General features: G+C 36.0%; 1 protein-coding gene across 2 annotated transcripts; it reads right to left on the reverse strand.

The window, feature by feature from the left end:
* Nucleotides 1–1346: 1346 nt before the first annotated feature.
* Nucleotides 1347–13012, reverse strand: LOC131039430 (uncharacterized). Of its 2 annotated transcripts, XM_057972200.2 has the most exons (4): nucleotides 12527–13007; nucleotides 12383–12453; nucleotides 11444–11627; nucleotides 1347–1986 (listed from the first exon to the last, which is right to left on the reverse strand). In XM_057972200.2, exons 3-4 carry the CDS (start codon nucleotides 11549–11551, stop codon nucleotides 1534–1536), a joined length of 561 nt encoding a protein of 186 aa, XP_057828183.1. In that variant the 5' UTR covers nucleotides 11552–11627; nucleotides 12383–12453; nucleotides 12527–13007; the 3' UTR covers nucleotides 1347–1533. The 2 variants fall into 2 exon arrangements, with proteins under 2 accessions (XP_057828183.1, XP_059069238.1); XM_059213255.1 differs by lacking the exon at nucleotides 12383–12453 and having other exon boundaries at nucleotides 12527–13012.
* Between the last annotated feature and the right edge of the window lie 8190 nt (nucleotides 13013–21202).

Consider the following 21202-nt stretch of genomic DNA (forward strand, 5'->3'; position numbering starts at 1 on the left):
TAATTGAATGTTTTATCAAAAAAGAAGTATAGAAATGATAGTGTTATCTCATGTACAGAATGAATTTGAGTTAAGCCTTCCACATGTGCAACTTCTATTGCAACGGGGCATTACATGCAGAGCCACATCAGAGTTGTGCTAGGGTTGTAGGGCGATTATAGGGCATCACTGATGAAAGGCAAAAAGCAAGGCTGGGTCGAATTTCATGAAGATAAAACCCTCTCTTCACCCTTTGGTAGCAACATCACACCTTGCACAAATAAATCATAAAACCACCCTATGTTTGCATCATCACGTCTGCAGATAAAACCATCGCCCTTTGTGCCCTAGCTACTATTCTCAACCGATAGCGAGCACAGCAAGACTTATATGCAAATTTTTCTTGAACTTTAACGAATGTCCATGCTCGTTTTAGGGTTTTCGTGAATTAATTGTGCTTTTTGCCAATTTTTTAAGCAATTTAAACATGTCATTAATCGTTTAAAATCGTCAACGATTTTTATGCAATTTTTTGGGGAAAAAAACAAGGTCGAGTCCAACTCCCGATTAATCGTGTTCAATCGCGATTTTTTCCAATTTTTTGCTTCAGTGGACTATATACCTTCCACTGTATTTTTACACCTCTCAAAGTAATTAATGACCACAACAAGATTGTCACCATCTTTACAAAAAATAACACAACCAGATAATACACTTATATTCTTCTTCATCAATTTTAACAAAAGTTAAGACTAACTACAACATTGATAGCATTTACTAGGATTTTGATTTGATACAAAAACCCTATCTTATCCCATAATTAGAATTGCCATCCCCTAAGACGTTCAACAATATTGAGTCTAAAAGGCATAGCTAAATTGAGTAAGTTGCCTTCCTATTAATCTTTCTCAAAGTCTCTTATGTCATCATATTTGAGGGACACGATAACTCATTAATCTTTGTCCATTAGACTCGATAACGCAAATGTTTGACAATTAAATTTCTCCATCTCCATCCTCCTTTGCAAAAAGCTAAATGTTAATCACAAAACTAATCTGCTCTTGCTTTCAGAGGACTAGCTACACACTCCTTAAAGAAAGACTTATTGTATGGACTAAACCATTTGCAATATATTATGATACTTTGTACTTCTACTTAAACTAATGCATGTGCAAGTATTTACAAACAAATCAATATAACAAACTACTAACTCATATTACACTAAAATGAATATTAAACTGTGCCAAAAACTGCACCTATAAAGATCCAAAAATGTAATAAAAAATAAAAATCTAAATAGAAAGTGAAACATCCAAAGCAGCAGATGTTTGACAAATACCAGACTCAAACATGGTATGTTTGAGATGTTGACAAGAAGAAATCAAAGTTTAAATTAATGAGTGCATGTGACATTTGAGAATCTTTATGAACAACTTTTAGTACATGCAGACATGAAAAAGGGTCCACATAATTAACAAACTCTCTACAGCTAAAATACGCATAGTAAACAAGGCCCAATTTTAAATTAAAATGTGTGCATTAGATATCCTAGAGCTAATTTAGATATACTTTTATGTCAATACCATTATCTATAAGAGATTGGACAACAGCTCTTATTTTCCCTTCAAACTTGTCTCTATCTCGGGGAGTATACACCGCACTGTAGACATCAGCCTCTCTTGATCTTTCAGCTAAGATTCGACCGACTGCCAAGCAGGCAGGAATATCTGCTTTAGACCGTAATATAGCCTTGATATCTTTGGAATTTGTACCTGCAACTGCTACCTGCTTGGATGTGACCCTATGTGTAATTGACGCAGAAACAAAGCGTTTTGAAATGAATACATCCAATGTGAAGGGCTGCATAAAGGCAACTGTACGTTGCTTAAATGATATATGTTTATTTGGGTTTTTTGATACTTTTGCCTTCATGTATGTATACGGTTTGGGGTTGTCATGATCCACAAAATCCTCCACACCAAAAAAGCTTCTTGGTTGACATGCTTGCTGTGAAATTAACAAAATTTGAAGTTAATACGATTTACTGCAAGAAATGAAAGTAGAAATTATGTCAAAAAAGACCAAATACTATGTAAACTTTACACAGCTAGCAAACAAACATTTGCAGAGCCTTTTTATCCACTTAAGTTGTGAAGTAGTACAAATTTTGAAATTACCAAAGCAGAATTTTATCCCACATAAGTGTCTTGCAAACTATTTGTAGAGTAAACCTAATGATCAATGCACCTTCCACACCTTAGCTGAAAATATGAAATGAAGATGCCTTCAAAACTGTTGTTAGTCTACACCTTCAAAATCCTAGGATTTAAAACTTTATTAGACACTAGGGCAACATCATTAGTGAATAAGCAATAATGGAAAAATAACTTTGAAATCAGAAATTATATACACGTCAATTATTCAAAATCCATTAGGGCATTAAAACAAATAAATTCAGGTTAAAAATAAAAATTCTGAATTGAAATCGGGTACATGGGTATGGTACACATGTATGGTGAGCTTGTATGGCAAAAAAATTAGGGGGCAGAATACATTCTAAGGTGCATCTGTACAATACCCATATAAAAATCATTTATATACATATTTGCAGCCTAAAAACAGGAATGAAGTTCAAAATACCACATATCATGCATGTCCTAAATAAAACTATATAAATATTACAAATTTGAAATACAATACCTACTATCAATATACTAACTCTTGAAAAGGTGAAGATTGTGTGACAATAAAAACATCCAAGTCAACTCACTCTAGGGCCAGATCCCATCACTTTGTTGCCCCTTACTTTTACTTATTTTGTTTGTAAGAAAGTGCAGATTGGAATGCATGTAAACTAGTTCCATTGCTTTACATGATGACAATTAATTGCACTTCACTAAGTGGATGAAGGAGTACGCACTTTAATTTCCTGAGGAAAGTGAGAGAGTTAAGGTTGTTTATAAATTGCACTTAAAGTTTTAAAATACAAATTAAAAAAATGAAAAGAAAATTCCAGTTTAGAGTGTGCTAAAAATTAAGAAACTTGTGATTTTGATTGCAAGCAGCAAGACCCTTAAACTGTGACAATAAAAGGCCATTGAGGTACCAACAAAAGTAAACGTCCTTCCTATAAATTTTGGAAGGAGTGGAAACATTTTGACCAATGGAGGCTACAAAATCAACAAACTCAATCGTATCTACATCTTCCACAGCAAGATCAAGGAAGGGTTTAATAAACATTTTTTTTACCCTTTCCTAAGTTTTGCCTCTTTGTATGGTGGCATCTTCATTGGCCTAGCAAGGAATTCATGGCTATTATATTTGGGACTCATGCAAAAGCAAGAAGATGTGAGGGGTCGTTATTTTGTTCTATCACTCATCACAAATTGCCTACACCGCTTTAAAGATAATTTCTTCAAGATGTTGCCCTTTTTCATTTATAATGAACTTCATCTTCTCAATCATTGAATCAATGCCATCATATACCTCTCCCAAGTATGTCTCATACATATCAATAAGGTGGATCATACTCATAATGGGCTTGCTAAAACGGAGAAAATATTCCACCCATTCCTATAATGCAAGGTTACCAGGAGACGGGAGTACTTGGAGACTCCGGAGACTAGTACTGGTACTGGTACGACTAATTTTCAAAAATAGGAGACGGGTACTTGGAGACGCCAATTTTTTTAAAATATAATTTAATAATTTCCAAAACATATCATGACAGAGAACTTTGAAAACAAGAACAGTGGCAAAGTTTAACATTAACTTTAAAATTGAACAAACATTGGAATTAAAAGTTGCTTATATTGCTAATACCATAGCTAGTCTAAATTGCTTAGTGAAACTAAGGTAATATAGATGTTGAGCACACTCAATATTGTCGGCTAAATAGTAAAGGCAATTTCTCTTTAGACTATTACAATGATAAGAAATCAGTCCTCTCAAAAAGTCTACACTATCAATAGATCCGATCACTATAACTTTGCATGGATTTTTGTCTTCCTGCAAAATAGTTTCCTTATTAGTCATTTCCTTACGACTTTTCTTTGCTGCAAGCTTATCTTATTTGTTTGTTTGCCTTTTTACTGCATTTTGCCCTAAGTTTTCTAAGAGACGTCAATTATTGGTCAAGAGACTTTGGAGATGGCAGCCAAAAGCACCTTATGCGTCAAGAAGTTTCTAGAGACGTCTTCAGTACCAGTATGGGTCTCCAAGGGTAGGAGACAGGTCTCTTGGTAACTATGCTATAATGTCCCTTATTAGGACTTAACTCAGTTTGCCCTAGAATTCCTAAATGAGGTATGGATGATGTTGAGAAATGTCAATTGTCAACTTAATACCACGATTTAGAGCCTGCAACCAGATTAGTTATCAAAAGATAAATAAACATATAATCCACCAATGTTACAAATAGAATTCTAATGTTTCCTCACAAGGGGACACGGAGACAGACTTTGGGCACTGGGGGACAGACTTTGGGCACTGGGGGACCAAAGGCCTAAATTTGGGGACGGCCAGGGAAAATGGTGGAGCAGTGGTGGGGGGGCAGTGCTGATATAAAAATAGAGGTGAATTGAAATCTTCAAAGCAAAATCTGCAATATAACATCTCTGTGAGTGTCCCATGAAAGGCCAGCTAGTTTTCACAAAATTAAAGGTTGCAATCAGTATGTAATGGCATGTGCCATGTAGCAAGCAACCCAACGGGCATCCTCAGCAGAGGTGGCTAAGGTGGCTGAAGTGGTGGTGCTATGGGGGGGCATTTCCCCCAAGTCCCCAAGTCTCGGAAACATCCCCCTACAAGGGACCCAAGGTTTATGATGGAAACACATCCCCGTGGAACACTACTATTATAATATTCACAACGTACATATGGGATTCCTTAAGGTTCTACCCAAACAGCCCATCGTCATTATGGAGCACCACTTGGGAGATCATACAAGATGCCTCAAACCGTTTCATCCAGCCCAGAAGCGGGGAATGGCAACCGTCATTTGGCCTCCCAACCCCACTTCGGGTGTGTTACACCCCATTGTGATATTACTATTTATTGTTACTTGGTCTAGTTAAAAAAATACTTTAGCACATGAATATGCTTTGAATATATTTATCTTGATTAGAAATCTAATGAATGAATATGTTATCAATGTGATATTTTGAATATTTAAAGAAGAAATATATGATGTATATATATGTGTGTGTGTGTGTGTTTTAGTAACAGCTGACTACTGTTGTGATATGCTAAGTTGGATGTAGGAAATGAACAAGCCTCCGGAAGGGAGGAAGAGTATCACTTAGGAGAAGCACTTGGTTTGGTAATCTTATATATGTGCCTTATTGAGCTATCACATAATCACATCTTAGTTGGTCGAGTTGAGTTAAATTAGTAGGTATAGCGGTAAGTTACCTTATGTCGATTAGTGATGTTTCATAATGTTTTGGTTTGAATCCCTTGTTTGGAATGTTGGATTGAATCTCTATGATAGGTTTAAATCTTTATGCTTTCATATATATATATAAGTTACCTTATGTCGATTAGTGATGTTTCATAATGTTTTGGTTTGAATCCCTTGTTTGGAATGTTGGATTGAATCTCTATGATAGGTTTAAATCTTTATGCTTTCATATCTATCTATATATTAATCGATGAATATATATATATATCAATTGCTGAACATAAGTACTATATGGATATAAGTACCAAAGATGTCGCACCCTACTCCAAAGGGGGAGGGCGATGGTTAATTAAACCCGCCACCCTTAACAAGTACGTGGGAGGGAGATATGAATGTCGTGGGAGAAATGTAATACCATGCACACCCTATCAACTTGGATATGGGTTACTCCCTATCGACCATGTGGATTTTGACTAGGTCGACCCACTTTGCAAGCTTAGAAAGTGGAATAGATATAATGCAAATTCTATTCTTTGATTTTAATAAGAGTTATAAACCTATTTGTTTAGGTAATTTATAGGTATGACTAATCATATTTGACTTAGTAGAAATGAGTGATTTGTAGTAAAACTTTGTAGGACTATTTATGTGTCGACTTTGTAATTAGAAGAGAAGCCACATAGTCTTGGTGGTGGCGATGGGAGAGAGAGCAGTGGCATTTCAGAGAACTTAATTATAACATTAAGTCTCTCAAACTTGTGTATGAATAGAGGATCTCTCTTGGAGCATAGATCATCTCATGTTTTCATCTTCATAATCTCTTTTCATTTCGCATATTGTTCTTTGTTTTCATTATTCTTCATTGAGAGAAAGAGAATGGTTCAAGTATTGTGAAGAATTAGGTTAGTTGATCTTTGAGAGCTTGTGAGATTCTATGATAGTGGATAAGTTGTGGAGGCAGCATGATTGTGAGAAGGAATCGGTATTTTCAAGGAAGCGATAAACCAGGCATGAGGATTCTATCTTTTCTTTTATATGGTGATATGTATGTATATAAAATTAGTTATTGTAGAAGCTTAATTAAACCAATGATTGAGATGGTGTTAATGTAGAAAATGCATTCTTGAGTTGATAGAAACTTCATAATCTTTAGGATTAGATTTACGCATATGTATGTAATAACTAAGTTAGAGATGTGCTATGGTGTGTATCTTTAATATAAAGGAATGATTGATTTGGTTAATCCTAAGGTTAGGTTAATCCATGGATGGGAATAACCTAGTTAGTCATTCTATTATTAACCTTATGGGAATGATATGGGAATAGAATAAAAGGTCATTTTACCAAATAGAGCAATGAAGTGGGTGGACATACGACTCACACTCGAAGTACTGGGTGATGGATTCTTTGGCCAAAGTAGTGTAGGTTGTCACTGTCTACATTGTCGGTTCACTATGATCTAGGTTTGCATACTAGACAGGGAATGTCCTACATGTAGGTTGTAGCCAATGTATGGTAGCTCTAGTTATGTAGGACACAACACTATGCTCATAAGGCTATTATTTTGAGGTCACCAAACCAATCTCTTCGTCTAAGGGCCGGGTCGGTTCTATTAGAAGTGGCACAGGGGGTTGTAAAGTGTAAAGTCTTAGTTGGGTGGAAAAGCACTTGAGTGATGCTCTTCCTCATGCAATTGGTGGCCGAAATTTGAGGATGTATGCCAGCAAGGACTTTTGAACCAATTGTTTCTCTTATGTTTCATTAAGCTCATAGAAGCTTGTATGTATTCAAATATTCCTAAAGTAAATGAAATTTGGAAAGGAAGAATGTAAATACTTTCATATGTTTATGAAAATGATATTGTATAAGATTTATGATGAAAAGGAAAAGTTGAAATGGAAATTATTTCAATATGCATCTTGTTTATGAAATGGAAAAAGGAAATTTTTTTTATTACTTGTATGTTGGCAATTTATTTCATTCACTTGTGGGTTAAAACTTAGTAAGTTGTATGGGTAGATCAATGGGCATGTTACAAGGTGTCTCTACCAGAACGGCTTCCTAGCTACTTGCACTCCTAATATGCACTATCTCCGCTCCAAAATGGAATGGCCAATTAAATGAGAACTTTAAGGGAATCGTCATATCTATTCTATTATGCATAGGCAAAATCATAGCAAGAATAACAATATATAGAAATATATATAATAGTAGCAATATGTTATCTATCTAATATTCTACTTCCTATCAATATGGAAGATAAATATCAATTCAGTCAATTAGAATGCCATGCATTATACTTCATACAAATATATTGACCAGAATGTCAACTGCTGTCTAGTTTATTAACAGTGAGACTAAAGATCTCTTGTTTGATCGCTACTTATTCTCTCTCTTCTTCGATGATCTCTTTCCCTCAACGAGGATCTGCCTTTTATATTCTTTGAGATGCACCAAAGGTGGTGTCCTTTAAATGGTTACAACTCTTTGGAAGAGATGCCCCTTCACTCATGCCTCTTCCTTGTAACTTGTTAATCTGAATGACATTATTTCTTAACATCCTTCACACGTGCCTTACTAAGGCAGATCGCTGAGGGTTTGTTTATATAATTCATTTCTTCCATTCATCTTAATGGCTGGGATCCTCTTCAATCCTGATTGTTTGCACACTAATCATTTTGGTTGATGATGTATTACTGTTCTTACCCTGATCGCTGCCTTCTGTGGTTTATAACATTGTGAATCAATGCAAGGTTAATACTTCTATTTAGGCGGGGACATGACAATTCCCACCAAGTGTCATCTAGGATCATCTACTTTACATAAGATATTTATAGTCGTCATGTAGCTTGAACTAAATAGGATTAAACCTCAACATTGATTACACAAAAAATGCTCGCCAATACTGTATGATTGAAATTGTATAATCATACTATTAATATATTAATATATAAATAACAGTAGTTTTATAAATAACATATATTAATATATTGTTTTCTTAAATTTACATTTGATTAATATATAAATAACAGTAGTTTTATAAATTTAAATCTCAAAATAAATGTTTGCAAAATTCAACTTCATAAATGACATGCATGCCAAGCAGATAAAGATGGATCACACAGTTATTGCTAGCTGACTACATGAAAGTGGATGAGTCAGTTGTTTGCTGCAGGTTAGGTGCCTAAGTCATTGGCTGTTTAAATGCGCCTCCTCTCCTTTCTCAATCCATGCCTCTCCTCTTGTTACTATGATGACTTTCCTTGTTGCTGTGCTTGACACAAGAAATGTGATTTCATTTTTTTATTTGTACCCTGTTGCTGTGCTTCACACACAAAATGGGTAGATGTGCCTTGAAAAATTTGTGGGCAAAGCATTTAGGGTTTCACAAGTCAAAGAGACAACAAAAAATGCCTTGAAAACTTCACTAATGCTGGACTCGCTGTGGAATCACCACATTGACATTGTAATCACTGGGGTTGTCCCTACAACATTTCCAAACAATTCCAACTGCTACAAAGCACAAACCAAATCACCACATTCGATTCCAATCCATATCCAATTCCAGTAAAACTCATACATGGAAATGATCAGTTTTCCAGTCAATTCAGTAGCATGGATTAAAAGCAAAAAAATATTAAAATATAAAACACCACTTAATCAAGTTATGAAAGGCTTTCCTCTCAAAACATCAAGAAACTAGTTGCTAGGCTTCTCAAAACAAAAAGAAAGGATTATTAAAGTATAAGAACATTCAATAACTTTAATTATTGACACTAAAGTAACCAGAGAATTTGACCAATAATCCTTTCTTCTAAAACACATACATATTAAAATCTTTATTTATGTAATACATGCGTGTTTTACATATAAGTATGCCTGTCTAGAAAAGCAGCTCTGCCAAATCTTTGTTTGGAAAAAATCGTTTTGAAACATTTTGCTACAGTCTATAAGGTTGAGTTAAAGATATTATAGCTTTTTATAAAATTAAATTTTATTAAAATTACATCTGCTAAGAAAGAAAACAATTAGTGTGAACAAGGTAATTCCGTTTGTATTTCTTTAAGCCTAAACCATTAACAGACAATATCAATAAATTTACTGTGCGGAGACTGTATATGTGAAATGGAACATGGAACAGAAAGCTTCACCTGACAGAAACTTATTACAAACTGGGAAAGTGACCAAAGCAGATTTTGCAGAGAGTACAGTCAAATGAATAGTCGACAAGCTAACATCTATTGCTGATGAACAGATAGTAAAGCAGCAATATCTAGTCAATTTGGGAAGCCCTAAGGGTGTATCCAGTCAATCAGAGCTCTGCCACCATACCTAAACAAACACATGGTCAAGGTGTTAATGATGTCAAGGAACAACAAAGACATCCCAGGAGCTCTACTCCAAAGGAGAAGAAAACCATATGGCATGGCACACAGATGTTTTGGAATACAAGGGACCACAATGGATCCTATTAATGTTCTGAAATGTCGAATAATGAGCCTAAGTTAGCTTCTGCCTATTGTCTGATTCCTCTGCTAGAACAATACAGTATTCTACTGTAGCCTGGGGAAAATTACTGAACGATCATGTTCAATTCATTCCTCTTATATATGTAATAATAATAAATATCCAAAATCTTTATGACTGTGGTATCTGTCAGATTAATCAATTATGGGTGTTACTTCAGCAGTTTAGCTTTAATCTTGTCATCAGAAATGCAAGGATTGAATGTGACTACACAAGTCTTCAGGAACATTATTTATATTCTTGTATTTTGTTAAATAATAAATACTGATTGAATTTGATATAATGTTGAAATCTTTAGCTAAATATAACCAAGCTGCATATTTGAATTTTTCAGGCTTCGTTGGAACCAAAAACGTTCAGAGAGAAAGGAGCCTAAGAATTTGATGTGAATATGATAGTTATATGCTTAGTCCCAACTAAATAAACAAGTAAAGCCACAGTCATTTGGGAGACTCTGAGGGAATTAATTGTTGAGTTTAAGTTCTTGCTGACTTCTGATCAACTCTGAATTGTTGGTATTCAGCTACTAAGAAGTCTGTTTATTATATTTACTGAAAACCAGATTCAAAAGGTGAGAAGTATCATGTCCCAGCATAAGCACAATTCAAGACAAAGGTATGTAATTTCCTTCAGCAAGGAAAGCCTATTGAAAAACTTTGCATCAATTCTTCATGATGCTTAAAGAGGAGAAATCACAAGAAATATTAGAGGTTCTAATTAAGATACTCTGGAATCTCAACTAGGGTTGAGAGTGTGACCGATGAAGAGAGAAATGAAAATAATTGAACCCTTAATGTTGAGCATGCTCCTTGGTGCCTTATTTTTGGATTATAAAACCTACAAAACAGTAACCTTCACTAACACAAATGCATGCATTCTTATTTTGCACTTGCAGCTTCTTCCACCAAATTATAGACTGATCCAACAACTTTGACCTGGAGTTAGCTCAGTAGAGAGTGGAAACGCATAAAAGTGAAGGAAAGCAAACATTCGACCCAACAATGTGAATGTAAGAAAACTATCCAGTTCACAGTTGCAAGCCATGGCTACATCGAAATTGACCCTATGATTGCAAGACACAAGCGTATGGCTCGTATGGGGATCAAACCAACACCACATGCTGGAACTGCTTTAGCAGCTGAGAGAATAAATCAATATAAAAAAGAAACAACAAAAATTATTTCAATTTTACAGTTGTTGCCTAGTTGGTGAAAATTAATTGGTGTGGAAGCTTGGTGGTATTACAATCCTACTGAATAACATTTTCTTAAATTCACCTTCCCACCTTGTCACTGTTTCAAATACTAGGCATATTTGTTATGTTTAATAGCCTAAACTATTGTTCTTTACTTCTCTAACAAATCTCGATTCACTAGACAACTGACAAACCCATGAAAAATTAGACGCATACTTCAACCACACTTATTTCCTTTCATCACTTTGTTGCTGCAGTAATAAATCAATGTTAAAGACAACTGCAATTAATCTTACTTAGCTTACGGGGAAATATATGAAATATTGAGAGAAGACACAAACCTTTCCACTGTGGATGTCCCTTGCAAAGACGGAAGAGGCACCTTGATGACCTCTGCTTAATCTATGTCCCCCATTGTTCCACACTTTTCTTGCTAAATGCTTTAACATTTTAAACGATAGAAAACCCTGCAACAAATGTGTCTCTTTTGAGCCTCTTGTCTCAATAAAGCATTGCTCCAGATACCTGACCACATAATATTCAATCAGAGTAAGAAAGACCACCCGATTCGATTTGAGGTTCATATTTGATGACTACAAAGAATAAACGTAGTTTGCTGGCACAAAATATTCACATAAATATTTTTGCAGACTTTAGAGTAATAACACAGGCATATTTTACAACAATTTTACACTTCCAATTAAAATATATGAAGAGTTAAAATGAAAAGAGTGTTAAAAAAATGGAAATGGCGTCTTCATCCTCCCCTGATATGTCAGAGATTATCAATCAGCTCACGAAGCCTAGTCATTTGGGATGGCATGTGTGGAAAGAGCATGTTGAGGTTCGGGGCATAAGGGTTTGTAAATATGTTATAGGGTTAAGGAGGAGGTCAATTTTTTTAATAAGAGAATCCCGAGACGACATTGTGTCTCAAAGCACACAGATTAGCATTAAATCGTTTTCAAATTCCCTCAGGTGGGTCTAGCATTTCTAGCCTTTTTAGGCAGTACCAAACCCTTTTGCCAGATTCAATTGTCATTCGAGAAGTAAATGCTTTGTGAACCACAACTGACCAGCAACAAGAGCAAATGTGACCCATGTTGGGTATGGCAGCCACAAAAAAATCTCCCACCTCCATTGGCAAATCTATTGAGGGATTTGATAATATGCATCACAAGCAGGACATGAGGATTTCACCTTCTCCTTGCAATTGTTGATTACAGAATGAATATAGAAAGCAAGATAAATTGATTTACAATATAAGGCTCTGTACTAACCTTAAGCCCCCTTCAGAGCATTCTGTGCAGCTATGTTGATAACTCCAAATAAAACTCTAAAAACCCTAAATCTGCAGACAATATAAATTCCAAACGGTTGATAAGTGGCATATGGTTGTCAAGCCCAAAAATGTTGTAGAGTACCTATCAAGTTGATTCAAATGCCAATGTAACAATCCAAAACGTGACCCATCTTCCATCCAGTGAGGTGCCTTGTCTTTTCACTGCGTAGATAACATCCATGGCAATGACGGTCTTCCTGCCAGTGATGACATCTTTGATGAGATTCTCAGTAAAACTTTTTTAGAACAGCTCTGATCTGTTCTGTAACAATGCTGCAAAACTTGCCACATGAACTCATAAAACCCAAAACACTAATAGGTTTAAGTGAATTTGAACCGTTGATTTTAGAAAACCTATGGATGAGATTTTTAAATGAAACCTCAAAAGATTACTTGAATACATGTACTGTTTATCATGATTTACAGACACTAAAGGGTAGTAAGCTTAGTGGGTTCGATTGTAACTGAAATTTCAGTGTTAAATACTTGAGTCGAGTGATCTAAGAAACTATAATGTTTCATTGTTTAAATGCAATGAATGGCAAGGGAGGGAGCTTCTCATGATAATGAGAGGAGATATGTTTTCATGAAAATAAGAGGTGTTCTTAATTAGTACATAATAGTACTTGCATCAAAAGGTGGTGCAATGGTTACACTGATTGTAATTTATATAAAATGTCATATAAATTTCAGAGGAGGTCTACAATTAAGGTCTATAATTAAATCATCAATGTCATATCTTTTCTATGACATCAACGTATCAACTCTATGTATAAATCCCGAGCACTAATGAGACATGCAAGAGGACCCACTTTTATAGCTCTTAGCTACAACTTCCTCTATAGACGGCTCTTTTCTTTTGTCAGTGATTCATAGCAACTTTTCAGAAATTTAGAGTCCACTTTTGTCTGCTTCAGCTTAGTCCTACATACAGACAAACCTACATTGATACATACAAAACCTCTCCTTGTCTAACAATACATAGTTTTTAACAAAGTTGATGACATATGTGACGAATATAACCATACGTAATATGCCATTTATGAAGAAAAAATGTGACTGCTGCCACAACCTGCTCGCCATGGACCGCTTTCAACCTAGATTTGGACCAGAACGTGCGCACCCAAAACTAGGTAACGACTCAATGCATACCCTACTTTGCAGGATTTTGTCTGTTTTTTTTTCTGATTTTTTGGGGTTACGTTTTTGTGTTCGTTACTCCCTCGCCACCTCCACTTCGCAGGTACAAAGTTGAATGATGAGGACGACAGGGATCTACTTGCAGATGTTGAAGCGGCTCATTTCCCCTTCGACCCTAGTGAGGAATTTTCCTCGCTAAGGCTCATGAATTTGCAATGTTTTGTATTGTTTTCTTTTCCACATTTGTCCTCTTACTTGTTCGTTTAAAAAATTGTTTAAACTGTTTGCCATTCTTCATAATTTTTTTGTTTCTAAATGTTTGGCATTCTTCAGGAAAATTTTATGGTTGTTTTTTATGTTTTTTGAACACAACCTTTTGTGTTCATAAACACAATTACATACAAAAGGGAATCGTACTCCTCTGTTCAAGCATTATTGTAATTTTAATGGTGTCGTGTGACTAAAATTTTGGCTCATTTCGTCGAACAATGAATCTATTGGGAGTTTTGGCATCGATTTGCAACATCATTGTGGTTTAAAGGTTTAATGGTTTTGAATTTCACCGTTAATGTTTAAGGGTTTCATTTCACCATTAATGTTTCAAGGGTTCAAGTGTTTCAATTCTTTTGGTTGATCGTTAATGTATAATGGGTTTGTGGGTTTAAATGTTCATTTCATTTATGGATTCACTAGATTTACGCTATTAATTTCATATTTACTGACAAAAGAGTTTGACGGCTTTAAAAGGGTTTCTGATTTCAATGTTGGCTTTAAAATTCACATTTATTGTCAAAAGGATTTGACGGCTTTTCAGTGTTTCACCATTAATGTAAAAGGGTTCACATTTTCAGTTTTATTGGAAATTGGGTTTCCAGGTTTCAATGTTGGCTTTAAAATTCACATTTACTGTCAAAAGGGTTTGATGGCTTTTCAGTGTTTCACTGTTAATGTAAAAGGTTTCACATTTTTAGTTTTATTGGAAACTGGGTTTCTAGGTTTCAATGTTGGCTTTAAAATTCACATTTATTGTCAAAAGGGTTTGACAACTTTTTAGTGTTTCACTGTTAATGTAAAAGGGTTCGCATTTTCAGTTTTATTGGAAATTGGGTTTCCAGGTTTCAATGTTGGCTTTAAAATTCACATTTATTGTCAAAAGGGTTTGACGGTTTTTCAGTGTTTCACTGTTAATGTAAAAGGGTTCACATTTCAGTTTTATTGTAAATTGGATTTTCAGGTTTCAATGTTGGCTTTAAAATTCACTTTTAAATCTTCCATTTTAGAAGGGGTTAATTCCATGCTCAATTGTCTTCCTTGTCAGAGGATTTAAATCAATGTGACCACTTTGAATCAGCTCCTTCGGTTTCAATTTCAATGTCGAACTGTTAATGTATAGGGTTCACATTTTCACTTTTATTGTCCAATGTGTTTGATGGTTTCCAACTTCACTTGATTATTGGATTCACTTCATTCATTATAGGATTGACCTCATTCATTGTGGGATTCACTTCATTGTTTTAGGGTTCACTGTCAAAGTGATTCAGATTGCACATCTATGAAGTGTTCATTTTCATACGGTTTATATCTTCACTATTCTAAAAATAATATTGTCACGGTGTATAAATCAATGTTTCAATGTTGGCTTTCAAATTCACTTTTAAATCTTCCTTTTTCTAAGGGGTTAATTCCATGACTCATTGTGTTCCTTCGGCTTCAATTTCAATGTTGAATTGTTCATGTATAGGGTTCACATTTTCACTTTTTTTGTCCAATGTGTTTGATGGTTTCCAACTTCACTTGATTATTGGATTCACTTCATTCATTATCTTATATGTCGCAAGGTATTGTGTTCATTCTCATGCAGTTTACATCTTCACTTTTCTAAAAAGAACATTGTCGCAGGGTATAAATCAATAAGTCATTGTGTTTGTTGTCAACTGGGTTTAAATTAATGTGAACACTTTTACATACTCATTGGGTTTCAATTACAATTCTTCATTGTCAATGTATATACGGCTTCAACTTCTCACTTTTAATTTACAATGTGTTTTACGGGTTTCAAAGTTGACTTGATTTTGGGATTCACTTCATTTAGGGTTGCAATTTCACTTTTACTATTAAAGGGTTTATGGCTTACGGTTCACTGTTAAAGTAATTTGTAGAGCACTTCTGCATTGTGTTTATTGTCTAAGGGTTTACATTCTAATTTGTTTCAATCACTTTACATGTATCATAATTTTACAAATCCTTGCCAAATTTCATTTATAGTTGTGAAGTTCATTGAATACATTATGTATGTCCATGTACACAATTAATTATTAGGAATCCTTGAACCCTTAAACATTAACAATGAAATTGACTCCCTTATACATGTGTCAGTATAAATCAAGTATCTACCTAGAAGTATGTACATGTACATGCATATATGTATGTACATGGATGTGCATATATGTATGTGCTTGTACATGGAAATTGAATCCCGTATACATTAACAGTTAGAATGAATCCCTTATACATGTGTCTATATAAATCAAGTATCTACCTAGAAGTATGTACATGCACATGCATATATGTACATGCATATGTGTATGTACATGGATGTGCATATATGTATGTGCTTGTACATGGAAATTGATTCACTTATACATTAACAGTGAAATTGAATCCCTTATACATGTGTCAGTATAAATCAAGTATCTACATGTGTTGTGTGTACATGTACATGCATATATGTATGTACTTGTACATGGAAATATGTGTGTGCACATATGTGCATAGATGTGCATTCACATATGTAAATCCAGGGCAACTACATATGTGCATGGATGTGCATGAACATATGCACTTACTTAAATGACGTGCATGCACATATGTACATGTATATATGTAGATGTTTTCGGAGGTGAGTAGGGGAGAGGATCCAAGACGTGTGCACCCTAACTTTGGGGGTCCACATGGCACGCAAAGTGGACCCAGAGACCAACTTTTCAACCCGCCCACATAGACTACTAAGTTGGTTGCGCCAATTCAAAACCATTTGACAATAAAACTAAAAATGTGAAATATGGCACAATAACCGCTAGTGCATATAAATCAGGATGCCACAATATTCTAGTAGATGTATATGCATACATTTTTGTATGTTTGTACATGTATATGCATATATGTATGTACATGTATATGCGTATATGTATATACATGCGTATATGTATATACATGTGTATATGTACATATTTGTGGTCCATATTGTTCAAGAGGGCAGAAGTAGTAGTAATCAAAACACATGTATAAGTAGCACAACCAAACTTGAAAGGTCCACAAACTAGTTTTTTAGATGAGTCTTCTGTTACATTCAATCCAATTCACATGTAATGTGATGATTTGGCCAAAGTCTCAACAATTGGAACATCTACATTAATTCATTGGACATGCCATCCTCATAATTGTAAATGACGAGGACATGCTATCATTTGAAATCTTTGTACTCGTGATTTATTTTGCACTTTCACATTCATTTTGAATGGTCTATGCAACACAATTCTCAAGTATAAAGGTTTTCAAATGGTTGTGTCCTTGTTGTAGTTGATTATGGAGGTGCAAGTAAGGAGAGGTGACGCATAGTTAATGCATCTGTAGTTGGAATTTGAATGTGGGGGCATGAGTATTGGGCAGAGTAGATGGTCGGTAAGGTTTGCAAGTGATTGATCGCCACAAGGCCAGCTTGTTTGATGCAGATGGAAAGTGTGGCAAGTTTTGGGGGTGGGCACACTCTCGTTCCGGTCGAGGGTCCAAAGTGGCATTTTTTTGGCGACTTGGATGACAACTTAGCCTTGACATGGCAAAAATCATCGGTGGCATGTCAACTTTTGATTTTGGGTTTCCAACTCAATGGTACTTGTCAATATTTGCTCCTCATCCCATAACATTTTCACAATTGCATTGACATATAAAATTGTCATCTTTTCTTGTTCGTCTTTCATGTACATAACTAGAAACATAAAACATGTAGTTGTTGACATCTATGCTCAATCATCCCATTACATGTACTGAATTGCAACGATGTCTACATAAAAGAGGTATGCACATAATTGGAAACTACAAGCATGAGCATGTTCACAACATCTTCAATCATCTTTTCTCATTCATCCCATTACATGTACATATAAAACAAACAAAATGCACCTAAATGGATACATAAAACAAGAAGTTATTGACAAGTTGATCACTCATCTCATTACATGTAGACAATTGCATCAACATCTATATAAAATAAGTATGCACTTAATTGGAAACTGCAATCATGTACTAGTTCACGACATCCTCAATATGTTGGCATTGTGTTGTCATTGATGTCAACAGGTATAGCAAGGCAACCGGTGTGAGAGATTGTTGGTATAGTTGTCATTGATGTCAACCAGTAATGGTGTCATTCATGTCAACTAGTATAGCAGGTTACCGGTATAGCTTGTCATCAGTAAGGAAGTGAATGTCAACCAGCTTTGTGGTCATTGGAGTCATCGGTACACAAGTCAGTGTTGGCTTGCGTTGAAGACAAGTATTGAAGATCGGTTTGGTATGACAACCGGTAAGTGATGTGTTGGCAGTGTATGGTTGCCAACCGGTAAGCATGTGGCCAATAAGAAAGCAAGGAGGGGCTAATGAAGAAGTGTGGAACTGATATGCAATTGGATGTCAATCAGTAGGACTCCCGCTGGATGAAGAGGTTATCATAGGATGTTGATATGACTGACAGAGTTTGGACTATTGCAAGTTATTAAAGTAGACAAAGGGGATGTCTACCAGGTTATGTGCCAGATTGAAGATATATCTTCTCTATGACAACAATGTCATATCAGTGCAATGTCAGAAGCAGAATAAGTGACAAGGATCTACTCCCACCAGTAAGTGGAGCTTATCCCCCAACATGCATGGAATGCATTATAACTCTTCGGGATAGGTTAGTCAAGAAGTTGAAGGCAGGTGATTGAAGGCTCACACTGGATCAACCAGTAAAACACAAGGATGCCTCAAGTGTGTGAAACCAGAGATATGCACCGAATCAGCTAGAGTTGGCAAGTTGAGCCACCAGGATAATGAAGGAAGAGTAAAGAAGTGACAGGTTTGTCATTTTGACAAATCGGTTGAGATGATGTTCGGGCTGATGAAGAAGAAGGCAAGGTTGAGCAGTTGTAGACAAAGAATGCAACCAGAATGCATATGCAGACATATGGAGACAGTTGAAGATTGATTTCATGGTGTCATCAAGGTGGTTACTGGTAAGTATGTCCACCGATAAAGCTGACAAACTGACAAGTGAAGAGATCTTGTTTGATGAAGATATGCATGTTGTGGTTTGGCATGTTTGGTGATCGGTTAAGGTGTTCCACCAGAAGAACAACAAAGTGCAGGTTTGAAGGTTGACTAGTTAGGGTATAACCGGCAGGGTTAGAGAACCGGTAGATGAACCCGGTTGTATGTTGTGGTTAGTGACAGAGTCCAAATGACACAGTGGCTGAGTTGAGGTGCATGCTGACAAAGACGCCACGTGGTGTCCAGGTGTCAAACAAATGGACCATGCATTGTCGGTGAGGTAGTTGGTGATTGGTCGACATTAATGTCGATAACGAATATCATGGGTTGAGAACAGAAGGATGTGGCTCGATATAGATTAGAGGACAGAGATTTGATTTGTTGGCATCATGATCGATGCAGTGTGTCTAGGTGTTGATCGGGGTAGGTGAAGCTGACTGTGTGATCACTTTATGGTGATTGACAAGTGCATATTGACAAAGAGGTCATGTTCGCTAAATATGGAAATGTGTTTTGGATGCAACGGGATTGGCAGAGTTGATTGATCTGTTGTAGGTGATGAATCTCAGAGATAAGATTCGATTGGATCTGGTATGCCTCATGGTTGATGAAGGAACCCTAGCACACTAAAGGTTTGAATGTCGGTCATGACGGGTGTAATGCCCCGCCAGGAAACCCCGAAGGGATTAAGCTATAACACAAGAATAGAGTGCAAATTTTTTTTTTTTAAAGTTACAACACATAAGATGCAACAAGATACCAAAGATTCAGATTGCATAGCGGAAGACTTCAACTAACACCTAAAGAGTTTCCCAACGAGATTACTTAAATATCACAATTCACTAACTCACACAATTAATCCAATAGCTGAATATCTTAATAACGAGATAATTCATAATCAGGACAATTTCTTTCAAAAGATGGAAATATAAAACACAAGCGAAGATTCATCAGTAAGATCCTTTCACAAACTTCATTCAAGCTTTTCATTAAAATTAGAAACCATACATCTAACATTCTAATACACTAGGATTTAATCATAACATAAGAGACCTTTCCCAGCATATATAAAATTCCTTAACAACAACTGAGTATAATTCATTACTCTAAGTTACCTTCTTCCATATTCCAACTTAATGCATTTTAAAAGACGATACATACATACATCTACGATAAATCGCATCTCAACCAATTATGCAATCGATCAACATGGCATTCAAGATAGAACTAAATAAAAGCATTTATAGTTAATTCCAATTATTCACTTAACCATTCTACCATAAGCTAATCATACATGATAAAGCTGAATAAAGGAAACATGAGAGAATACATCGCATAACACCATAATGATCTCGGAGTTCACCCCTAAAGGGCTACATCTCCGGGTCTGCTCAACTGCAAGACCCCCTCTGATAAATAATACAGTTAAGAGTACAAGAGGTTACACCATACAATCCATCCATCAAGGCGATACATAAACATTATACAAGCGACCACATCGGTCAATAAATACATAACGATCCTTACAAGGAACAGGATCCAGCTGAACATAATCAAAGCTAATAACATAAGAGTCCATGAGAGCATCCATAAACTGAACCATCACCACCCAAGGGTCTAACATGAAACCGATACTCACAAGGGCAGAGACAAAAGGATGACTCACAAAGGTACTCTCACAGGACGAACGACAACATACTAGCGAACGTAGGGACAAGTGTCATCACACAACCTGGTATGGATACCATGGCAAGTCTTCATAGGTCCCGGCCCATACACTGGTAACCCTGGCAACCTAATCCAAACTTCTGGCCCATCCAAGCCTCATGTGGACCCACACATCCTCTCGTGAAGACAAGGAAGGTAGTTTGCCATTTCAGGCCTTCTCACAGCATGTCGAATCTGTGATAGCACTCGTCTCATGTGTGAGGCACATTATCTTATTTAGAGATTATTTTCTAATCTACTTAGGTTGTCACTTATTAGACTCACTTTCGACGGGTTACCCAGCAGCCACTTTGGGCGCGGCCCCCAATCGAAAGCCACTTTCCCATACGACACTAGCCTAACTCAGACGCACTCAAAACCAAGGAAAACACATGGTCAGACGAACGGAGTTCAAGAAGAGAGAAACAATCATCTGGTCAAACACGACTCAAGGGTAATCACTTACTGACGGTACTCTAACTAGAGACCTGACAACTAAGGTTAACCACGAATCATTATTCGACTCACTCAAAGAGGATTTGATCCAAATGACACTATCACAATACCATAGTCAACTCAAAATTCGAGGACTGAAACAGGTACA

This window comes from Cryptomeria japonica, chromosome 10 (assembly GCF_030272615.1).
Source record: "Cryptomeria japonica chromosome 10, Sugi_1.0, whole genome shotgun sequence".
Lineage (NCBI taxonomy): Eukaryota > Viridiplantae > Streptophyta > Pinopsida > Cupressales > Cupressaceae > Cryptomeria > Cryptomeria japonica.

Bases quoted from the DNA above. Each gene is read 5' to 3' on its own strand.
- LOC131039430 (XM_059213255.1), bottom strand. From the start codon at position 12,582: ATGGAAGATGGGTCACGTTTTGGATTGTTACATTGGCATTTGAATCAA. The intron at 11,628-12,526 runs GTACTCTACAAC...TTATGTGGTCAG, and splicing joins CATTTGAATCAACTTGATAG to GTATCTGGAGCAATGCTTTA. The intron at 1,987-11,443 runs GTTTGTGTCTTC...TTAATTTCACAG, and splicing joins GGGACATCCACAGTGGAAAG to CAAGCATGTCAACCAAGAAG.